The 22,164-nt window shown below is 56.9% G+C and overlaps 2 protein-coding genes across 3 annotated transcripts in view; one reads left to right on the top strand and one right to left on the bottom strand.

The window, feature by feature from the left end:
• Nucleotides 1–4,913, top strand: part of QRICH2 (glutamine rich 2) — a 32,715-nt gene extending 27,802 nt beyond the window's left edge. The window contains exons 15-20 of the mRNA XM_047831803.1: nt 262–363; nt 1,155–1,358; nt 1,720–1,867; nt 2,256–2,343; nt 3,066–3,206; nt 4,693–4,913. Of these exons, the coding sequence (XP_047687759.1) occupies nt 262–363; nt 1,155–1,358; nt 1,720–1,867; nt 2,256–2,343; nt 3,066–3,206; nt 4,693–4,883 (874 nt within the window). The 3' untranslated portion in view covers nt 4,884–4,913. The remainder of the gene's footprint in view (nt 1–261; nt 364–1,154; nt 1,359–1,719; nt 1,868–2,255; nt 2,344–3,065; nt 3,207–4,692) is intronic.
• Nucleotides 4,914–7,539: 2,626 nt separating this feature from the next.
• UBALD2 (UBA like domain containing 2) lies at nt 7,540–13,256 on the bottom strand. Of its 2 annotated transcripts, none has more exons than XM_047831805.1 (3): nt 12,852–13,256; nt 12,542–12,604; nt 7,540–8,675 (listed from the first exon to the last, which is right to left on the bottom strand). In XM_047831805.1, the coding sequence occupies exons 1-3, from the start codon at nt 12,969–12,971 to the stop codon at nt 8,355–8,357; spliced, it is 504 nt and encodes a 167-aa protein (XP_047687761.1). In that variant the 5' UTR covers nt 12,972–13,256; the 3' UTR covers nt 7,540–8,354. The 2 variants fall into 2 exon arrangements, with proteins under 2 accessions (XP_047687761.1, XP_047687762.1); XM_047831806.1 differs by having other exon boundaries at nt 7,540–8,672.
• Nucleotides 13,257–22,164: the final 8,908 nt, after the last annotated feature.

Genomic DNA, 22,164 nt, shown 5'->3' with positions numbered 1-22,164 from the left:
CAACCCCAGCTGGTGGCCATAATGAGGGCGGGCACAGGGGGGCTGTATCTCGCCCGTTCCCTACCTGCCTCCGAGTCTTGTCCTCCCTCGTCTCGTCTCCTCTCCCCTCCCATGGGTCCATTCCTGTATGCCTGACTGCTTGCCGGCCCTCCGACCTGCCCTCCGCCAGACCCTGGACAGGAAGGCTCCTCAGGCACGTAGAACGTGGACGATGGGATTTCTCACTCTCCAACCCTCCTCCTCCCCTCTGTCCCTGCCCAGAATTATCCCTGTGATTCCCATGGGCCCAGGCCTGCCCGGGCACCGTTCCATCCGCCCCTACACGGTCTTTGAACTGGAGCAGGTCCGGCAGCAGAGCCGCAAGTACGGACGGGGCAGCGGGGTCCCCTTTGCAGGGGAGGCAGGGGCCGAGGCTGGAGGGTGGGTGTGGAGGGCTCCTTCTCCTGGCTGGGATGGTGGGAGCCACTAGAGTACTTTCTGGGCTAGCCCCCCCACCCCCCCAGCTCTTCGCAGGAGTAAGAGTAATCTTACTTGCCTTGGCGTAATCACCCGCCTTGGAGTCCCTGTTGGGGGTCCCGGTGGGACATCGCCAAGGGTGCTGGCTGGCTGGGGGAGCTCCTCTTTACCTCCCCGTACCCCCCAGATGCTTCAGCTGTCTCAGCAACCCCAGCACGGTGGGGGGAAGGCAGGGGTCCGGCATCAGCCAGCCAGAGGGTTGGCTCAGTGAATGTGGGGGGAGAAGGTGGGGACATACCGCACACGCCCTCAGGCTCCCGCCCTCCTCCCACCGCGTTTTCTCCTCCCAAGGCTGGGGGTTCAGCAGTAAGGATCCTTTCAAACTGCACTTTGGAGCCCTATAGGTGTTCCACGTAGGCAAGGCCAAGTGTGCGGGGCCAAGGGCCCCCAGCCTCAGCTGGAGTCGCTGGGCCTCTCCCCATCTGGCTCTTCTGCACGATCTCATCTCAGGAATCCTTCCTGGGGAAGCCTGGCTGTGGTCCCTCAGGGTGCTATGGAAAGGGCTCCTGCCCACACACGGTCCTGTTTAACGAGGCATAAAGAGAGGGAGGGGGCCAGGGTCTGTGTGAGTGTGGGCTCAGCTGGCTGCAGTCGCCTGACCCCTCCATCTGCCTGCACCACCCCCCCACCCCCCGCAGCCTGAAGCTGGGCTGTGCCCCCTTCCCTCGGGGCGACTTGGCGCACACGGAGCGGAGCGTGGGACGCCTGCGCACCATGCACTCCAAGATGCTGATGGACATTGAGAAGGTGCAGATCCACTTTGGAGGCTCAGTCAAGGCCAGCAGTCAGATGATCCGTGAGCTGCTGCAGGCCCAGTGCCTGAGCTCCCCCTGCCACAGACGGTAGGACCACAGAGACCGGCCCCCTGTCCCCCCATGGGGCTCGGCTTCGGCCTGCCCACGGCACGGCCCTGTGAATGTCTCACCCACTGCTGGGGGGGGAAGCCCTGCCGGAGAGGGAGGGAGGGAGAGTGCGTGTGGGTGTGCGTGCGCATATGGGGGGGCGGTAAGGGGGAGAAAGAGTGGTCTTCAGGATCGCTCTCCTCATGCCTTCGCCCCTTCCTATCCCTTGCTCCTGCCCTGGCTCCCAGAGACACCCTCCCCCGCCCCGCCCCCGCCGCCCCGGCCCAAGACAACTGCCCCGTCCCCTTAGGTGTGTCCCGGGTCACAGCTGCTCCCGGTGACCCTGCTGTCCTCATCGCAGGGTGCCAGATATGGCCGACTACACCTACTCGAGCGCGCCTCGGCGCTGCGGGGGCAGCCACACCCTCACCTACCCCTACCGCCGCAACCGCCTGCAGCACCTGTCACAGGGCCTGTACCCCACCGAGGAGATCCAGATCGCCATGAAGGTTGGGGGTGCTGCCCGGGAGCAGGGCCCTGACATGACCCCGAATTCTCCAGTCATTCTGGAAAAACCACCACCAGTCGCCAGAAGGGCGGATGACCAGCCCTCTGCCTTGAGGCCGCTTCTTAAACAGTCCCAGCTAAAGCCTCTGGTCCTCGTGCCTCGTTGGGAGAAATGGCATCCTGGCCGCCAGCCCATCTGGCACCCCCACCCCCACCGTGGGCCCTCCCTTCACCCTGGTGCTGCCAGAGCCCGGGGGAGGGTTCTGAGCACTGTTGGGTGCCGGGAGTCGGGAGAGGACGTCACTCGGTGCCCCAGGCCCTCGTGGAGGAAGGACCAGAGGGCGAGCCCTAAGGTGCCGCATGGTAACGGACGCCCGCCCGTCCCCACAGCATGATGAGGTGGATATCTTGGGCCTGGATGGACATATTTACAAGGGACGGATAGATACAAGGCTGCCGGGCATCCCAAGCAAAGACAGTGAGTGTCCAGGTGGCCCGGAGGCTCCTCAGCCTCCTTGCTCAAGGGTCCCCGGGGTTCTGTCCAGTTCCTGGAAGGCCATGGGACCACTGGATCTGGCTGCCTGCCTTCCTCTGCAGCCTCCCTGATCCCAAGCGTTCAGGGCTCTGAAAGCTCCAGGTCAGTGTTGCGGGGGGGGGGACAGCTGTCCGGCCTCAGCCCATGAGCTGGGACATCACGGCCACGTATTTATGCCAGGCTCCCTCTCCTCGCTGCCTCGGCCCCTGTTCCAGCACCACCAGGGCAGAGTTCCTACCCCTTTTTCAAAGCCCAAAATGCTCCTCCTGAGCCCCCCACCACTCAGTGAATCTCCCGTCCCCATGATGCCCACCTCCAGTTGGCCAGACCTTCGGGGCCCTGTTGATCCCCCACACACACACTCCCCACCTGGTCTCAGAGCCACGTGTGCACCTGTCTCGCTGCCTCCCCTCCTCAACTGTGAACCCCGGTCAGAACTCACCCCGCACCCAAGACGGGGCTGGTGCGCGTGGGTCCTCAGAGGATATCTGGGCGGGTGGACGGATGGACGGACGGACACAGGAATGAATGGTGTGCTTACAAAGACCCCAGTTGGGGCCGGCCGTGACCATCTGCCCTGCAGCCCACTCCAGGTCCCCATGGGGCCCCGCAGAGCTCTCCCTCGGTGTCTCAGAACTGACCCTCCCGTCCTCTGTCCCCACCAGCCCCGGTCTCAGCTTCGGGGATGACAAAGCATAAGGCCAAGCAGCCCCGGCCGCACACGCACCGGCAGCAGTCCCTCAGCGTCAGCAGCCAGCTGCCCTCCCGGCCACAAAGTGCTCAGATGCTGGCTGGCAACAATTCAGGTAGCTTCCCTCTGGCTGGAGCCTCCTTCCAGGTGGCCCCACCACTGCCCTCCTCCCCCGGGGCCTCTCCTCCTTGCCCTGCCGGCCCCCTTTCCCTCCCAGGCCTGGTAGCTGCCCTTAATTCCCTGGAGAGAGGAAATGCCTGGGAGCTGAGAGAGGGGATGGGAGGGAGGAGAGAGAAAATCGTCTTTACTGAGTTCTCGATACACGCCAGGTCTGTGGGGTAGATGCTGTTACTCTCCCCATCTCACTGAGCCGGAAATAGGGGCAGGGCTATAGCCCAAGGCTCTGGGTCCAGGCCCACGCCACACCCCCCAAGCCCTCCTCGCCACCCCTACCCCACCCCCCCACCGCACTCCTGGGTGCTCACTCTCCAGGAGTGAGTGCTCAGCTCTGCGCGGCAGCTGGTGGGCCTGGGCGGTTCTCCCCACCGAGAATCCCTCCTTCTGACCCTGTCTGGGGAGGAGCTTCTCCTCACTCCCAGGCCTGAAAGGTCCCTAGAGTCCCTGTTCTCCCCTGAGGGGCTAAATCTCTCCTGAAAGTCGGGGGGTGGGGGGCGCTCAGGGGCCCCCAGGGTCCAGCCACATGTGGGGGCCAGAGAAGGACACTGGCCTGGAGCCACGAGGCCAGATCACTTTCAAGTGACTCTGGGCAAGGCTCCCCGCTCTCCAGACCTGTTGCCTCATCTGTCCATAAAGGGGCGCTGCTGGATTGGTGCCCTTAGTGTCACGGCCCCCAAGAAAGGGGATCCGAATGTGAGGGCTCCTCACCAGCTGGGCCACTGTGAGGAGCTTTACATGTAGGAACGAGTTCTAATCGTTAGCCTCACTTAGAGCTGAGAAAACAGGCACAGAGAGGTTCAGGTACTTGCCCAAGGTCACACAGGGAGGAAGCAGCAGAACTAAATTCTTAGGAATTCCATCCCAAGTTGTCTGCCTCCAGAACCTGCGCTGGTAACAGAGGGTAGCAGGGTGGGGTAGAGGACTCAGTAGTGGACGGAGGGTGCAGGTCTGTGACCCTGGCTTCCAAAACGGTTTTTGTGGGGGAACTCTGCTTCCTTCTCCCTGGCATCCCACTGTCCACCGTGAGGGCACCTCAAATGCTAGGGGAGCAGGAGAGGGGGGCAGGGCAGTCTTGGGAAAAACTCCCGCACCTATTTATGTGAATATTGCCTAAATAGTCCCTGTATTAATAGAGGAAACATTACTTAAGAGGCAGGCTCTTGGCCACTGACGGAGAGCCTGATTATTTTTAACTCACGGAGATTATAAAGGAGCTTTGCTCGGGAGCTCCAATGAGGGCTTGCGCTGAGCACCCCAGCCCGACGGGCCCCCTCTCTGGCGTTATGCCCCCACTTGCCTGGCTAGTGGGGCTGCTCCTGACGCCTCCCCCCCCCGCCCCGCCCCGGGCTCTGGGCGAGCTGGGGAGGGCTGTGGCGGGCTGCGGCGGGCGTGGGCAGTGAGACAGAGCCACCCGTGTCTCCCAGCTCCTTCCCATCAGCGCAAAGACAGACCCGTCTCCTCCGAGGGGCTCCTCTCCCAGCCGAATGTGGCCCACCCGCCCAGCCCCAGCGAGATGGGAAACCGGCCGGCGGATGTGGACGCGCACCTGGATGTCCCGCCAGGGGAGGGTCTCGAGGAGCCCACCCAGGGGCCGAGGTCCACCACTGCTCACTGAGCAAAGCTACAAATAAATGTTTAGGAAGAAGCTTGGGGCAGCGAGGCTTCTCTGGTCTGGGCTCAGGAAGATGGGGTGGAAAGGGAGGGGCCCCTGCAGGCCAGGCACCTCCAGACTGCCCCCAGGTCCGGGGACGAGGGGCTTCTCTTGGAGAACCAGGAATGACATGTAGCCTGGGAATTAGACCGCGACCCCCTCACCCAACAGATGAAGCTGCCCTCCAAGGGCCTCAGGAGGGCTGAGCGTTGCACCAGGGGTCGGCAGGGGCAGCAGAGGCCAGACCCCAGCTCACCCTGGACCTCAGCTGGGCCCGGAGGCTGCGGCCTTCCCGTCTGGGCCCACTGGGGCTTTCCGGAGAGGTTGGGGCTCCCGGTGTCTGTACCTTGAAGCAGAGGTGAGGGTGGCAGCCGGCAGCTGCTCCCCCACGGATGGCTCTGGCAGTGCCCAGCTCCTGGCACGGCGTCCCAGGGGGGACCAGTGCGCCCGGGAAGGTTCCTGCTTGCTGTCCTGTGCAGTGTACCCTTGGGTGGCTGCTGCAGAGGCAAGCAGGGGCTTAGACGAGGCGGGGGGGGGGGGGGGGGGCGGGGGGGATGCTGCCTGGCTGGCCTGGGCCGGTTCCCTGTTCCCCTCCTCCCTCCCCAGGGAGACTGAGAAGTGTGTCAGGAGGGGGTTAGCCTGGTGACGGCCATTTGCCAGGTGGCCTCGAGGCCTAGCCCTTGTCCTGCTCCAGCTCGCTCGGCTCCACCAGCCCCAAACAGACAAGAGAGCTCTCACTGCTATCCCGAGCCCTTTGTGCTAAAGGTCCCGGCAGGTTTGAGGGGACAGAGGGGCAAGGGCAGGGCTGAGCTCAGCAGGTACAGCAATCGCAAGGGAGTAACCCCCCCCCCCCCCCCCCCCGCCAACCCCGGGCAGGGGGCCGCCCTCACACGAAGGCCTCTGAAGTCCTGAGAGCAGTTTTAACCATCTTCAGGTCTGTTCTCACGGGCCCCCCTCCCCGCCCCAGTCCCCATCTCCCCGACATGGGAAAGGGATGTCTGACACCGGAGGTCTGCTTTACGGTGTGAGAAGATGGGGTGACAAATCACACCGTAAAGGAAAGTGTGGCAGGAAACTGCCCAGAAAAGGGTTTCTCCCCAGTTCCATGTGGGCAAGCGGAGGGTGGGGTTGGCTCCCCGCGGGAGGGGACGTCCCCCTCCTGTCCCCATCTCCTGAGATGCTTTCACCTTCACGCATCATGCAATGCGTGACCTAATGCTCTGGACGAGAGGAGGGGAGCATCTTGAACCCCAGGGTCCGGGGTGTGGGGTCCCGGGTTCACAGCCCGTGCCCTTTTCTCCTGGAGCAGGAGGCAGGGGAGGGCCAGCCCCTCTGCTCCTGCTCGGGCTCCCATTTCGCACCCTGAGAAATGTCAGAAGGTTGCTGGCTCCGTGTCCCTGGCCTAGAATCCAAACTCACCAGCTTGGCAGGGAAGGGCGGCAGCAGCAGGGCAGCCGGCCCGCCGCACCCAGGCCTCCCCCACGCCCACGAAAGGACAGGGAATGGAGGCCCACCCTCCTCCCCGCACCTGGGCCGGCCGCCCACCCTCACCCGGGCTGTGGTCCCGAGGCCACCCACGTGCCCCGCAGGGACTTCCCCTGGCAGTCCGGGAAAGCACAGGTGGGCTGGCTGGTGGGGGGAGGCCAGGAGGAGCCCCAGGGGTTTCCAACCAGGAAACAAAACCGAAAGGGCGGACCCAGCCCCTAAACCATCACAAGCAGAGGGGAGCTGCTACAGGGTTCCCAGCGAGAGAAGGTGCGGGAAGACCCAGGAGCAGGGCGGGCTGGCTCAGCAGGCATTGGGTGTGAACTCCCAGACCTTCCTGTCCCCAAGCTACAGCGGGGGCCCACTCCCGGGCTCTGGCTGCTCAGAGGGAGAAAACAAGCTCTTGGGGGACAAGGGACTCAAGGTAGCATCCCTCCTCCCCAGCATGAGGCTCACGGAGGAGCCGCGACCCTGGGGCCAGCCACCCACTCCTCCAGCCAGCTAATAGGCTCCTGCCACCCAGACCACCCGCACGGCAGGGTCACCTGAGGAAGGGGCCCACTGGGCCAGGAATCTCTGCCTCCACTCTACTGCCTGGAGGCTGTGGGGAAGGTACGAAACAAAAGGAGGTCAGTTCCTGTGGGGACAGGTCTCTCTGGATCCTTGACAGCCTGGGCTGACCTTTGGGGTATGGCCAGTCAACACGCACTCGGGGACAGGCTACCCCAAAGAAGGCCGAGGACAGAATACTAGGGATGGGTCCAGATTGGGGGCAGGGGCAGAGGATAGGGCTGCCTCCAAGTGGAGGGGTAGCTCCCCTCACCACGGACAAGACAAAGGCTCCAGGGCTGAGCACCAGCCACTCCCCACTGCCAAGGGCCAAGGGGAGAGGGGAGAGGGTCATGGTCACCAAGTCAGGCCCCGTCTCCCCTTCTCCCTTCCATACTCAACGGGACCCAGCCTGTCCTCTCAATGCCGGGGTCCGGACACCCCTCCTCAGAATATCCAGCCCAGCCACCTAGCAAGGAAGCCCTTCCCCTCCAACCACAGCACAGCCGGGGCACCCCGGCCCCTCTTCCCCAGGAGAGGGCTTTTTTCCTACCAAGGCAAATAAAGGCACCGCAAACCAGGAAAGTTAGAAAAGTCTCTTTTTAAGTCTTTAAATTAAAATTTCACCCTGGTGAGATGATTGATTTGGGAACTAAATCCAAAGGCAAGCTCTCCACTCTGTCACCCACTCGGACGGGACGCACAGCGGGAGAGGCAGGGTGGCTGTGGAGAATCGGGTCCCCCGGCTAGGCAGAGCCTGGGCCTCTGACCCAAGCCGGCTCCTTAGTTCCGCACAAGCCCCGCACATCCAGCTGGAGATGGGGGGACCCCGGGAGCTGCGGGGCCGCTGAGGAAGCCGGGGTGGGGAGAGCGCCCCATGGCGAGGAGGCCTCCACCCCTCCGGCCGCCGGGCACTTCTGGGAGCCCCTGCCTCCGCGGAACTCCTTGGAGTGGCTCCACGGGGGTCCTCTTCTGATTCCAGAAGGCATGACCTTTGAGGGGAGGCAGCTAGCAAGACACCTGGCCCCCAAGCACCTGCCCCGGCACCAGGGGTGGAGGGAGGGGTGCTGGCCCAAAGAGGAGGACGCTCCAGCCCTTCCCTGCTGACCCTGACCAGCCAGCTCCATTCTCACATACATTAGTTACATTTATATATTTATATATTATAGTTATATATTAAAAAGAGAAAAAACTTGCCTGAAGAGAAACTCCTGAAGGACCCAAGTGGCTCAGGAAGTTTACTAGCCCCGCCCCCCCCACAACAATTCTTTTTATAAAATCTTCCAGTGCGATCTTCAGGAAACCCCCGCCCGCCCCAGCTCCCCCCACCCTGGCCCTCCTGTGTCTCCGCGACCCTGGGCTGCCCCCCAGCTCCAGCCCAGCGCCTGGCAGCATCCAGTGTCATCTCTGGCCATCCATGGCGGCCATGGCTTTCTGCTGGGAGCCCCCCTGCTGTGCTCCGGGGGGCCACGTGGGCTGTGGGTGGTGCAGGTGGTGGAAGCTGTGGGCCGTGGGCGAGGAGGGTGGGATCCAAGCGGCCTGGTGGCCAGGGGGGGACGAGGCCCAGAAGGGGCTGAAGTTTGCAGGGGGGGAGCAGGCCACGGCCGTCATGGGGCCGTTGCTGCTCTGCAAGCCCTCCGAGGCACGAAGCTTGGAGAACATGGCCAGTGCATCAGGAAAGTTGGGCGGCGTGGCCGGTGTGTTGCTGGGGGTGCACATCTGCTGGAAGAGAACACAGGTGTGGGGAGGGTTACCGGCTCACTCCCCGCCCCCAACGTGGAGCCACGCCCCCTGGGCCCGGAGCCTTCTGGTGGTGCTCCCCCAAGGCCAGTCCACGAGGAGGAGCTTCTACAGGAAAAAGCACCCTTTCCACCCTGAGCCAATCGATACACACAAACCCCAACGATTTTCATCAAAACCAAAGGGAGTTTCATGATGCCAGGAAGCGACATCCCGAGGAGCATCAGAAGTAAAGGGTTAATTCCAACCAGAAGCTAGGGTGTCAGATTCAAGTGAGGACAAGAGAGCAGCCCGGGACACCATTGCTTAGCGCCTCACCCTGGGTAAGAAACCAGCTGGCTCCCTCAATAATCCGCCCTCAGATGTTCTGAGGTTGTTGGTCAAAGGAAGGCGGCCAGACCCAGGGTCTCCCTCCGATGCCCAGAAGCTACACTTTCTCAGTGTCTGGGTTCGTTCGGCATCAACAGCACCAGCCAGCAGGCCCTGGACACTTTGTTATCCCACCTCTCACGACGCCAGGGCACAGATGGGGAAACTGAGGCCCGGAGCTCAAGTCAAGTGACCAAGGCACATCGACCGCAGCAGACTACCCGCTGAGAAGATGGGATTCCCAGGCTCGAATTCCTGGGGGGGGGGGGGTAGGGGGGGGGGTCCCAGATCTGCGGAGCCCCAGCTCTTAATCTCTACCCAACCCTGAGTCATCTGCACTTAGAGTTAAGTACAACTTCATGCCTCGGCTCCCCCGGAGGACAAAAACCAGGGAGGGATTTGGGTTTCCTGTGTCCCCAGCATCTCTCCCATGATGTGGCAGCCAGAGGCTGCCAGAAGTCTCGGCCTGTTCTGTCCCTCAGCCCGCCTCCTGGGGGTTCCTTTACAAACACCGCAAAACCTGCTGTCTTCTGCCACGACCCTGGGAGGGAAACTCCCCGAACTCTCCAGTATCCGCCACCCTTTCTGATCAGGGACCCCCGCCAGGAAGGGCCAAGGGCTGGGGTAGGGTGGCGGACTCTCGCCGCCTATGGGGGGAGGGGGGGAGGGGGTAGTGCAGCGTGGTGGGGCTGAGGGTGCCACCTAGAAGCGTCCCACAGGGGCACCCGGCCCAGGGCAGCAGAGAGCAAGGCCTTACACAAAGCCTGTTCTGACCTCACCAGCAGCTTCTCCCTTTCCGGGGAAGCCAGGAGAGTACTTCTTTGAATTTCTCCTAATTTTAGCAACACCAGCCCCTCCCCCAGGCACGGGGCTGGGGGGGCGGGGGAGACAAGATTCTAGGGTTCTTCACCTCCCAGAGGGCGCTTTCGCAGCTCTGCTTTTAAATCCCAGGCAGAAATTGAGGAGGGAGAAGCAGTCCTATTAACTGGGCCAGCTCCCTACCAGCAGCTAGGGAGCACCAACCATTGTCTTCCTCAGGGGCGGCCGCAGGGCTCCCAGCAGGCCCGGCCCCACCCAGACCGACCGCTTCCCTCCTCCCTTCTGTTCCCCGCCCCCCACCCCAGGGCTGACTTCTCGGCAGCAGGAAACAATGAATGGGGGGTGGGGGTAAAGGCCAATTGCATCACAGCATCGTGACTTCCCCAGTTGACCAAGCCAGCGAAGCTTGGCCTCGATGAACCACCCCGCTGCAGAGAATGGTCTGGCTCCCGGGGGAACGGGGGCATCCCGTGCCCACCTGGCTGGGTGAGCTCCTGCAAGTTCCTTCACCTTTCTGAGGTTCTCTCTCTCTACTTTGGTAAACGCCAGGGGTTTGGACCACATGCTCCCGAAGCCCCTGCAGCTCCTTGCTTCTAACAACTGTGGACGAAGCTTCCAGCCCTCAAGCACACCCAGTGTCCACTGCACCCTGCTTGCGATGCAGTGCCTTACTCTTAGAGCTGCCCAAAGCCCCCCACCCCCACCCCCACCCCCCGCCTTGTCTGGGAAGATGCCTATAGCTGTGTGACTGTACAGTAATTTACAGGACAATCATTTATCAGCTACCTGTGCCCTGGGTCACTTCTGGTATTATGCCACTACTGTTCTCTTTGTTGTCAAGTTTTTTCCTTGGATTCTCTCTAAAATTAGACTCCTTGAGGGCAGGAATGGCCTTCTCCACTGTGCTGATTAAGTACTCAATACATGGCGGGCTGATGGATACCCGAGATTATAAAGTCTGTTACAAAATCTGCCGCCTGCCTTGAGGGAAGCTTTTAAGAGATTATAATCCCTGGGCGCCTGGCTGGCTCAGTTGAAAGAGCATGGGACTCCTGATCTCGGGGCTGTGAGTTCCAGCCTCACTCGGGGTATAGAGATTAAGAGGGAGAGGGAGGGAGGGAGAGAGAGAGAGACAGAGAGAGACAGAGAGGGAGGGAGAGAGGGAGATTATAATCCCTTGGGATTTGCAGAGAAGGAACTACAGGACCTAAAAGGGCCGCTAGTCCCAGCTCTCCCTGTTCACTGCACCACAAAATGCTTGTTCTGGAAGCCCCTGGGCTTTCTGAATGGCTACAGTTGGTGGAGCAAACCCCAAGGCTCTTGTGAGAGATGGGAGGCAGGGGGCTCCCAGGTTCTAGTGCAAGGTGGAAGCCAGAGCTTTCCCATGGTCACACGCAGGGCAAGGTCTCCTGGAGATGACCCCTCACGGTTTACACAAGGAACCTGGCCTTAGCTGCCACAGCCCTGCAGCCGGCACAATTCTCCCCTCATATTCCAAGACGTTTTTGTCCTTTGATTTATATACAGCATAAACCATTCCAAGTTGAGAAGCTGGTTAAAAGGTCAAGACGGACCCTTCTATTTGTCCTTTCACCTAGATGAAAACAGGGCCCCAAGGATAAGACACAACACTGAACCACGTGCAGCTTCTCCAGGAAAGGGAGCAGCTGAGAAGGGAGCCATGGGCAAGGACACCAAGTGTTAAAATGCCAAAAATGTACTCCAAAAGCCACAACAGATCTCCTGGGGAATAATGTTTTACAATCCCTACTGCGGAGCCCGGTCACTCCCCGTCCCCCCCCCCCCCCCCAACAGAGCTAATAGGTAACTAGGGGTGGGGAGGGAAAGGCATTCAAGCCTCTAAAGTGAAAGCTTCGTCCTGTGCCCCTGGAAAGCAGGACACCCCCGCCGGCCAGGAGGGCAAAGCCTCAGGCCCCGGGGGGCCGGCTTGGAAAAGAAAGCAAACCCAGACCCCAACCGCTTCTGTTTCCTGTACTTTTATGTGTCTTTACGTACTGGGGTTAAATGCAAATTCTTGTCCTTATCTTGTCTAAATCCGTATGTCCTCCACGCTCAGGGCAAGTCCCTTTTCCAACAACAGGAAAGAGTGAACATACCTCTCCGGGTAGAGCCTAGCTCTCTACCCGAGCCTGGGTGGATTTATCCCTTTCCTGTTCCCTGCAGGGCTGGGTTGTTTGGCTGGGGTGTGGGGCGGGGGGGGGGGGGGGGGGGGGGGCGCTCTCCGCAAACACAGACACCCCAGCTCCCAGCCCCCTCAGGGTCCTTCACCCGGGCTCCCAGTTTTCCCAGACGACCCGTTACCATCCCATCCGAGCCCCCTCCCCATCCCCCGGCCATCCCGGCCATCCCGGCCATCCCGGCCCCGGGGAGCGCTCCCGGCCCAGGCCCGAGGTCGAGGTACAGTCGCCTGGGAGGCCGGCCCACGAAGTTGGGCGAGCCAGCCGGCCCCGGGAGCCGCTCTTTCCTGGAAGACATTTTGGCTCTTTGTTTACATCGCGGCGCGGCGCTCCCCGGCAACATGGCTGTCACCGCCCGCGGCTGACAGCGGCCCCCGGCCCGCGCCCTCGGCTCCGGGTGAGCTGCGGGGCCGGGGTGCGCGCCCGCGCCGCGCCCGCCCGCCGGCACCCGGCCCCGCTTACCATCTGGTGGTGGTGGTGGCCGTTGGGAATGTTGGTTTCTTGGAAAAACGTGCTCAGGGCGGTCTGCGGACAAACACAGCGGCAGGGCGGCGGTTAACGGGGACGGGGGCGGGAAGCCACCCCCCCCCCACCATCGGCCCCCGGCCGACCCGTCGGCCCCGCGGGCAGGGCCCCTCCGCGCCGCCCCCGGCCCCGGGTCCGGGCCCGCGCCCCACGCGACACCTCCCGGCCGCGGATCGCCTGACGGGGCGACACAAATAGAGCGCCCCCTCCCCGGCGCCGCGCGCCCCGGGCCTCGACCCGCGCGCACCTCGAACTGCCAGTGGGCCGCCTGCAGCAGCTGCTTCGCCTGGTCGGCCGCGCACCCCGCGGCCAGCACGAACTGGTTGATCATGACCTGGTGCCGCAGCTCGTCCATGTTCACCGACATGGCTCCGGCCGCCGCGCGACTCCGGCTCGGCGGCCGCGGGAGGCCGGCCGCTCTCGGCTCGCGCTCGCCGCCCGCCCGCCCGCGGCCTCCGGACCCCCAGCCGCCCGCCGCCCGCCCGGCAAGTGTCCCGGCCCGGCTCCCGCGGCCGCCGACACCACAAACAACGGCGCGGGGCGGGGCCGCTGTCCCAACGTTCGGGGGCCGCGAGCCGCCGCCGCTGATTGGCCCGCGCCGCTCGGCCTGCGCCCGGCTCCGGTGCGGACGTTCGATTCGAATCCTGCGGCCTGCTGCCCGCACTGTTTCTCTTTTCGCCCGGCCGCGCCCATTGGCGGAGCTCGGCGCCGTGGAGCCGCCCGGCATTGGTCGGCCGCTGTGTTTTGGCTCTTCCGGGCTCCTGGTTGGCCGCGGCCGGGAGTTTGGGGCGGAGCCGCGCTCGTTGATTGGCCTCCCGTGGGCCTGTTTGAACTCAACTTGAAAACCTTTAGTGTCTGCTGATTGGCCGAGGGCCCTGTGTTTGCTGTTGTAGGCTTGGGGGTGGTGCGGCCAAGTTCATTCATTACTTCATTGAAACTGTACATGCTCAGCTGGAAAAGCAAGACAGAGTGGCTTTGACTCATTTCCTCTGAAAGATGTGGTCATCTCGAGAAACAGAATGATCAAAATAGAAAACAGAGGCTTTGCAGCTGCTCAAGTCTCAAAGTTGTTTATTTTTTTTAAACTTTCGAACAGCTCTCCTTTTTTTTAGCCTTTTATTGAAATATAAGGTACCTGCTTTCTGCCTTTCGATCATTACCCTCCCCAAAGGCCAAACAAACTTTTCCTAGTTTTTAGACCAAAAACTTTTGCTCTCTAAAGATATAAACCGATGTTAACATACACTAAGTATAATTGCAAGGGGGGGAAAATGAGACTTTCTCCGTCACTAATAGCCCAAGCTGCGAATTTTTTTTCCCTTAAATCAATTGGCCTAGCTGAAGCTAAATTTCTACCATCTTTTTGAATACAGTGTTTCTTTTTTTTCTCTCTCTTTTTAATTTTTTTATTTTTGAGACAGAGAGAGACAGAGCACGAACGGGGGAAGGTCAGAGAGAGGGAGACACAGAATCTGAAACAGGCTCCAGGCTCTGAGCCATCTGCACAGAGCCCGACGCGGGGCTCGAGCTCACGGTCCACGAGATCACGACCTGAGCCGAAGTCGGCCGCTCAACCGACTGAGCCACCCAGGCGCCCCTTGAATACAGTGTTTCTATATGGCTACTGGCTCTCAACCCTAGCCATTTAAAAACCAGATTTGTTTATATGTGCTGAGCTATCATCTTCTGCCTAAAAATTTGGCTTTTAGGGGCACCTGGGTGGCTCAGTAGGAAGAGCGAGCCACTCTTGATCTCGGGGGTTGTGAGTTCAAGCCCCAGGTTGGGTGTAGAGATAACTTAAAAATAATATCTTAAAAAAAAAAAAGGATTGACCTTCAAGGCTTTGTTTGGGTATTGTGGGGGTGGGAAAAGAACTAGGAGTTTAAGTGGATTAAGGAAGGGACAGAGAAGTTAGGAAGGTAAGTATTACTAGGGATTCACTGTTAGAATTTCAGTTTCTGAAAAACTTGGTAAGTTTTGGATCTGAAATCCCAATTACACACTATGTTTAAATTAGTTCAGGGTTGGGGCACCAGGGTGGCTCAGTTAGGCATCCGACTTCAGCTCATGTCAGGATCTCCGGGTTCGTGGGTTCCAGCCTCCGCATCAGGCTCTGCGCTGACAGCTCACAGCTCAGAGCCTGGAACCTGCTTCAGATTCTGCCTCCCTTTCTCTCCACCCCTCCCCCACTCATGCTGTATCTGTATCTCTCTCTCTCTCAAAAATAAAATATTACGTTAAAAAAAATTTTTTTTTTTTTTAATCAGTTAAGAGTCTGCAGAATAGGAGGCTGGAAGGAAGCAAGCCACGGGTCTATTTTGACTTTGCCTACAGCGGATTTAAGTCTCTAGCTAAGAAAACCTGACCGTATAAAAAAATAAAATAAAAATAAGAAAGAAATTACACCCAGTGTTTATGTCCTGATGTAAAACAGCCCCAGCCTCGGGTGTTACAGTGAGCTTATCCCGTTCCGTCTTTTTGTTTGTTTACTTGCTTGTTTGTTTATTTTGAAGGGGAAGGAGTCAGCTCTTTGCTTCTTTCGCCATAATTAAGTGCACATGGGCTGAGACCCAGCGTGGCTGGAGAGTAGAGCACGGCTTGCAGCCCTTCCCTTCCAGTAATTGCAAGGTGAAAACAAAAGTGAGCAGCCAGCAGCTTGTATTGCCAGGGAGCTCAGGCCACAAGCAGCCTCAGAACAAGGAAGTACTGTCATTGTGGGGCTCTAGTTTTCACAAGTACATACAGGCGGCAAACGTGTCAGGACCGTGAGTAGTAGGATTTACCCGGGCAGAGGCATTTCAGCCTGCAGGAGCCCTTAGGTCTTAATGAAGAAATTCTCCAGAAAGACAAGAATCCTGAAAACGCCAAGGTTGCCAAACCTTCCCCTGCCCCCACCCCCACTCCGGCTCTCAAGGCAGTTAATTCTGAAGGTTTCTTCAAGGTTTACCATTGGCAGGTATCCAGATCACAGCTGCGGGCACCTGAGAAAGGCATAGAGGACAACCCCCCCCACCCCCCAAGCCAGAGGGGCTCCACTTGTGTGTGCCTAAGGCCACTCAGGGCAGAGAGAGGGAGAGCAACCGAGTTCTGCCTCTGACTTGTGGCCGTGAGAGGTGGAAATGCTCTGTCAATACTTTGGCTTCTGAGGCTCTGGTTGGAGATGAGCGGGGGGGAGGGCGTCTTCTTCCCAGGCTGGCTAACATAGGAGTGTCCCTGTCCTGGGAGCGCAGGGAGAATGAATGAGGTCATGTTTGTAGAGGGCTTTGAGCTGCCGGGATGAAAGCAACTCTCCGAGTGCAAGGTATTATTAACTGAAGGTATCATTATTTTAATCTGAGAGGACCATGTGCAGCACGTAAAACAGAGCCATAAAAACATGCCCATTAATAACAAAACAGTAGGAGCCTCCGAAGGAACAAACTCTTGGTCCCATCGACGGTCTAAACTCCAGAACGAGCCGTGATGCGGCACCTGGAAGAGAGACAGACCTAGCCAGTGTTTCCTCGGGCGGCTCACAAGGAAATCGTGAATGTAAGTCGGCGAGTGCTGAGACTGGGTGCTGAGACAGGACAGCAACAGCTGGACCGCAGCAAACCACTGCCGCCTACCCAGCACTTCTTGCGGGCCAGGCACCATTCTAAGAGTTCGACGTCAGCGGACTCCTTTCCATCCACACAATCCGGAGTCCCCTAGCACCAGCTGGGCAGGTAAGGCACCTGGGAGGGGAGGAGCCTCCCCAAGGTCACAGTAGTAAGCAGTGGGGTGAGGCATTGGCTCCAGACTAGTTCCAGAACCCCGCGGTAACCCGTTATAGCACACTGGCCGCCTTCGGGCCGGAATGGTTGCCCTTTCCACACGAGGGCTGTCAAGGACATTGGGATTTCCACCGAGTGAACCCCCGATGGGGAAAAGGGGGCATCAGCTGGCGGAGGAGGGGAAGGGCCGGCTCAGCAAGTGGGGCTCAGGTACTGACAGGTTATGGGATGGCTCCCTTCCCCCGTCTCGGACTTCCCATGCTATTTATCGCTAGCCTTTGCTTGCTTAACACAACCTATTTCGTGCTATGCCTTTTCGGTGGAAATGTACGCTATTTCTACCATATGGAAGGTTCGGTTGACTTTGCCACTTTGAAGCATGAAGTTTTTTCTGGTCTGCCTCCTTAAAGAGGACGGGGACTAGTACAGGAGTGCTTCCTCTACTCCAGGCAAATCCCAGTTCTCTGATAACCGAGATTTGTGTTTGTGGAGAAGGTACTATGAACCCAGCTCTGTGCTGACTCCTTTGTTTGAATTACTTGATCTGACACAACAACCCAGTGAGGTGGGAAACCCTGTACACCCCCGATTAGCAAGTGAGAAAAGCAGGATCAGAGAGGTTAAGTGACTTGCTCTAGGTCACTCAGCTAGCTCAGAGTGGAACTGAGCTCTGAACTCAGGTACCTGTGTTTGCACCCAAACCTGGTGCTCTTAAATATCCTAGGCTACTTTCTAGCCCTGCCTACTCCCCTGGAATCCACTTTAGCGTCTCCCTTAGTGGTACTCAAAAGATCAGATCCCAAAGCTTGTCTCCATTGCTGGAAGTAGCAGGTAGGTCAAGGCCATTCCCCAGGTGATGAGTTCTTGCTGGTTTATACCAGATTACATTTTCACCAAAGGTCACATGTCCCACAAGGGACAAAGGCCGTACCACTCCCAACATAGTTAATGGCATTTCCCAAAAGCAGCCCTGATGGCCTGTACTCTCTGTCCTACGCCAGCCCAGCGATAAGGAGGCCCTGCCCCTGCTTGCCAGGTATGTCTCACGGTAGGTGAGGCTCTGGCAACTTTTCGAAGGGACACCAGAAGCTAGGTCTTTGCCAAGGGGGAGAGAAAGGCAGGGCAGAGAGACAACTTTCCTTTTTAAAAATAAATTTTTTTAGATATTTATTTATTTTTGAGAGACAGCACAAGTAGGGGAGGAGCAGAGAGAGAGAGAGAGAGAGAGAGAGAGAGAGAGAGAGACAGAATCTGAAGCAGGCTCCAGGCTCTGAGCTGTCAGCACAGAGCCCAACGCGGGGCTCGAACTGACAAAGCATGGGATCCTGACCCGAGCCAAAGTCAGAAGCTCAACTGACAGAGCCACATAGGCGCCCCCTGACCCACCCTTTGATTGATTGATTGATTGATTTCTGAGAAATATATCATACACCAAGAGTTTGTGCATAATCTATGCACAGTTTGAAGAATATCGAACAATCACCCACACACCCAACATAGAACTTAAGATGTCCAAGACTAGCACCTTTGAAAACGTTCCTAAGAGCTTCTCCAAATGCATACCTTTCTTTCTTTCCCAGAAAGACTCCTAAGCCTCAAATTTGCATTAATCATTCCCTTGCTTTTCTTTGTCATTTAATCCTGTATGTAGGTATCTCCAAACAATGCACTGTGGGTGTGACTGATTGGATTGCTTCCTTTGCATAAGTGGCTCGCCCCTTTTGTGTGCTCAGTCTCTTCCTCTGTTAACTCTGCTGGGTGAGCTCAGTGGACCCTCCTTACCAATATCCGTCACTGGCAGATGGGGCTGGCTCTCTTGTTCTCTTTTCCATGACCCCAGACAGCAGCTCTGATCCAAACTAGCATCACAGGTGGTAAGGAGATAGGGAGGCTCCTTTGAGGAGGAAGAAGTGAAGCTGGGAAGGATTGGGCTAGGTAGAAAGGAGATCGAAAGGTATTTTTCAGAACAGGAAACAGTGCTAACCATAGCACAGAAGTTACTTTGAAAGCGAGCTTATAGCAAGGACTGTTCGGGGCATCTGTTGGGAGACAGTGGGGTAGGGGTGACGCTAAGCTTGGATGGGCAAATGTTAGCGTGGACATGCTCTGGGCAGTGGGGGAGGAGGGTGGTTAGTATCCTTTCCTTTATTCCCCCCAAATGGCACATGCTTTCTCGAGGTGCTGCAGAGACTCCTGAAGTTAATCAGGTTAGGCTGAGCTGTGTCGAGGTCGCTGCAATCCTAAAATTCTACTTCTCACCAATACAAGTTTGGTAACTCTCAAGAACTGCCCTCTGGGCAGGGACATGATGATCCAGACTGTGGGAGTTTCCACATGTTGTTGCTCCCAGTTTGTAAACTCCGGCCCTTGGGCGGCTGCCCGTTTTTACAAATAAAGTTTTATTGGAACACGGCTACCCATTATTTGTTTCTGTGTTATCTATGACTGCTTTTTATCCTACAGCAGAGCCCAATGGTTGCGGGATGGATCACAAAGCCTAACAGGTTTCCGATCTGTCCTTTGTGCTACGTGGAACCTTCCGCAGGCAGGCAGCGAGAGTGCTGGAGAGTCAAGCCGTGGCAATTCCTTGCTTTAGCCTGAAAGTAACATGCCTCTGTTCATGGTTCCTTGTCCAGAAGAATCACACGGCCTCTCTTAACTCAGGGGGAAGCCAAAAGTAGGGGAGCCCAGAGTACTGATGAGCATTAGTTGAAACAACTACCATGAGGCTCTTCTTCCACAGGCACCAGACTGTTGGGCAGTGAGGATGAGCCTATTTTTACCTGTTTATCTCCAAATCCCAGAGCTGCAGAGGGATTTTAAATTGCAGAGGACTCAGCAGAGCGGAGGGCAATGTTGAAGAGGTCTGGAATTTCTGATGAGATGTGGCTTGAGGTTTCAGAAATTTTCAGGAACACAGGAAGTCAGGGTACACGAAAAAAAAAAAAAAGCTAGCAAGTCCTGGAAGAGAAGCATTTGATTGAAATAAATACCCTGATTTTTTTTTTTTTTTTTTTTTTTTTTTTTTTGCAGATTTGGCAATGATAGGTGCCCTTCTTCAGGAACGCAGGGCACCTTGGGGCAAAGGATACACTCGTGCTATTTCCTGACCCCAAAAGCCCAGGCCACACAGATCATTTTTTTTGGACCAAGCATGGGTGCTGTAAATAAACACAGGACAGTCTTCTGCATAAAGAGGAAGGAAGTATTTGCTGAGAACGAGAGCACTGGGTTGTACACAGCAGAATTGGGAAACCACCAGAATGTTCCTCATCAGCAGCAGCATCCATGCCTAGCATGCCCCTGGGGCCTGAGAGCAGTCAGGGAAAATGCCATGTCCTTGCACTTCAGGAGCCTCCAGACCAGAGCTGCCCCACTGACCGCATTGTGTGTGGAGCCCAGCGATCAGAAGGGATTCCTTAAGAAGACAGGGCGTCTGTCCAGGCCTGGAGACAGTTACAAAGCACAGGGTCCACAGAGTTTATAGGAGGTTATTCGTCTGCCGGAGCTCTTGGAGAGAAGTTGAAGGCCCAAAAGGATTTCTATAGGTTTGGAGCATCAAGCTTGTTGAAAAATGGTCCTAAAAAATACAAAGCATCCTAATTCAGATAAGGCGATGATGCAGAAGGAAGTAGGTAGGATAAGGAAGCAGGTTAAATATGGAGAGAGGCAAGGTGGGAAGGTGGGGCTGGAGGGAGGGAAGTCCCCATGCATCGTCTTTTATTACTGGTGCCACTGCAGAGAGAGCCACTCTGCTGGCTTGGTGACCAGCAGGCCTGGCCCTGGACCAGGGTACCCATGGAAGCTGGTAGGACAGGCAATATGTGGGGAAGACTGGGGACTTTGGACTCAGATGAGCCTCAGGCAAGTTCTTGCTCCCTACCTGTAGTTGAGGGAGCTTCAGTTTCCTCATCTGGGATATGGGAACATTATCTCTTAGTTTTGGTTTAAAGATTAAATAAAATAATCTATTCAATAAATGCTTAGATGGAGTGATTGCTCAAAAATGATTATTCTGGGGCGCCTGGGTGGTGCCGACTCTTGATTTTAGGTCAGGTTCATGAGTTCAAGCCCCACATTGGGCTCTGCGCCGACAGTACGGAGCCTGCTTGGGATTCTCTGTCTCCCTCTTTCTCTGCCCCTCCCTGCTCGCTTTCTATCACTCTCTCTCACAAAGTAAATTAAAAATAAACATGAAAAAAAATGGTTAGGGGCGCCTGGGTGGCGCAGTTGGTTGAGCGTCCGACTTCAGCCAGGTCACGATCTCGCGGTCCGTGAGTTCGAGCCCCGCGTCAGGCTCTGGGCTGATGGCTCAGAGCCTGGAGACTGTTTCCAATTCTGTGTCTCCCTCTCTCTCTGCCCCTCCCCCGTTCATGCTCTGTCTCTCTCTGTCCCCCAAAAAATAAATAAAAATAAATAAATAAATAAACGTTAAAAAAATTTTTTAAAAATTAAAAAATGGTTATTCTTTAGGGCTCTTGGCTGGCTCCACCCGTAGAGCATGCAACTCTTGATCTCAGGGTTGTGAGTTGGAGCCCCACATTAGGTGCAGAGATTCCTTACAAGTAAAAAAAAAAAAATTTTTCTTGAAAAAAAAAAAAAGATTATTCTTCATATGTATTTCAATAGCTATGTATGTAATGAGTACTTATATATGGGAAACAATGTGTCCAGTCCTTGTGTGTATGTAGAGGGGGTGAATTCGAAGAAACCTAAGACCAGGAGTGGGCGGTAAACGGGTGCAGGGAGTGGGCGAAGCCCTGATACACAGCATTTGATGGTTTCTGTGGTTTAAATAGTCTCATTACGGCCAATTTCAAGCTACTGACAGTTTAACAACTGGCTGGCAAAACTGAACAATCAGCTCTAGAGAGCAGGCCCCAACCCAACGAGCTTTCTCTCCAGTTAGCAAATGACACATAAGTGAAAAGTTAACATTAGAGACTCACGGATACACCCTCCCCCTGCCTGTCCACAGAGGGCTGATCCAGATTGTAGGAGCTACAGGGCTATTTAGGGTGGCAATCGCTGAGTTGTAGGGACTCAGGCTGCTGCATTTTGAGGAGGAAAAAACCTGGCTTTTTCTCTGGCCATTCAGCAGCGTGATGGGGGAGATGTGTCCCTGGCGTTTGGAGTTCCAGTGGGCACGGGAAGACGGTATCTCAGGGGATCCAACCCCTGGGCTCTGCCTTCAGCCAAGGGGGATGCCAACCTCAGTTTTATCACATGCATACTGAAGGCAGGGTCTGGAATGCACATCCTGGCTCAGAAATCCTGACTTCTGACATAAAAAATACCTTTAAAATGCAACCACTCCACAACAAAAACAGAGAGGGACAAAAACCGTCAAGAGACTCTTAACCATAGAGGACAAACTGATGATCGTTGCTGGAGGGGAGTGGGCAGGGGGATGGGCTTAAGCAGGGCACTTGTGATGAGCACTGGGTGTTATATGTAAGTGATGAATCACTACATTCTGCTCCTGAAACCAGTACTACATGATATGTTAACTAACTTGAATTTAAATAAAATCTTGGAAAGAAAAAAAAACCCTAGCACAGTTCCTGGCATAGAGCATGTTCTCAATAAATGCTAACTTTTTTTTTTTTTTTTGAGAGAGAGAGAGAGGAGAGAGATTGAGAGAGAGAGAGAGAGAGATCGAGTACACACACACTCAAGCTGGGAATGGAAAGAGGGAGAGAGAGAATCCCAAGCAGGCTCTAAGCTCAGTGAGGAGCCTGACTCGGGGCTCCGTCCACGAGCTGTGAAATCATGACCTGATCTGAAATCAAGAGTCTCATGTTC

The sequence above is a fragment of the Prionailurus viverrinus genome, chromosome E1, assembly GCF_022837055.1.
Source record: "Prionailurus viverrinus isolate Anna chromosome E1, UM_Priviv_1.0, whole genome shotgun sequence".
Classification (NCBI taxonomy): domain Eukaryota; kingdom Metazoa; phylum Chordata; class Mammalia; order Carnivora; family Felidae; genus Prionailurus; species Prionailurus viverrinus.
Note: the sequence above shows the minus strand (reverse complement) of the source record. Positions and strands in the feature narration are given on the sequence as shown.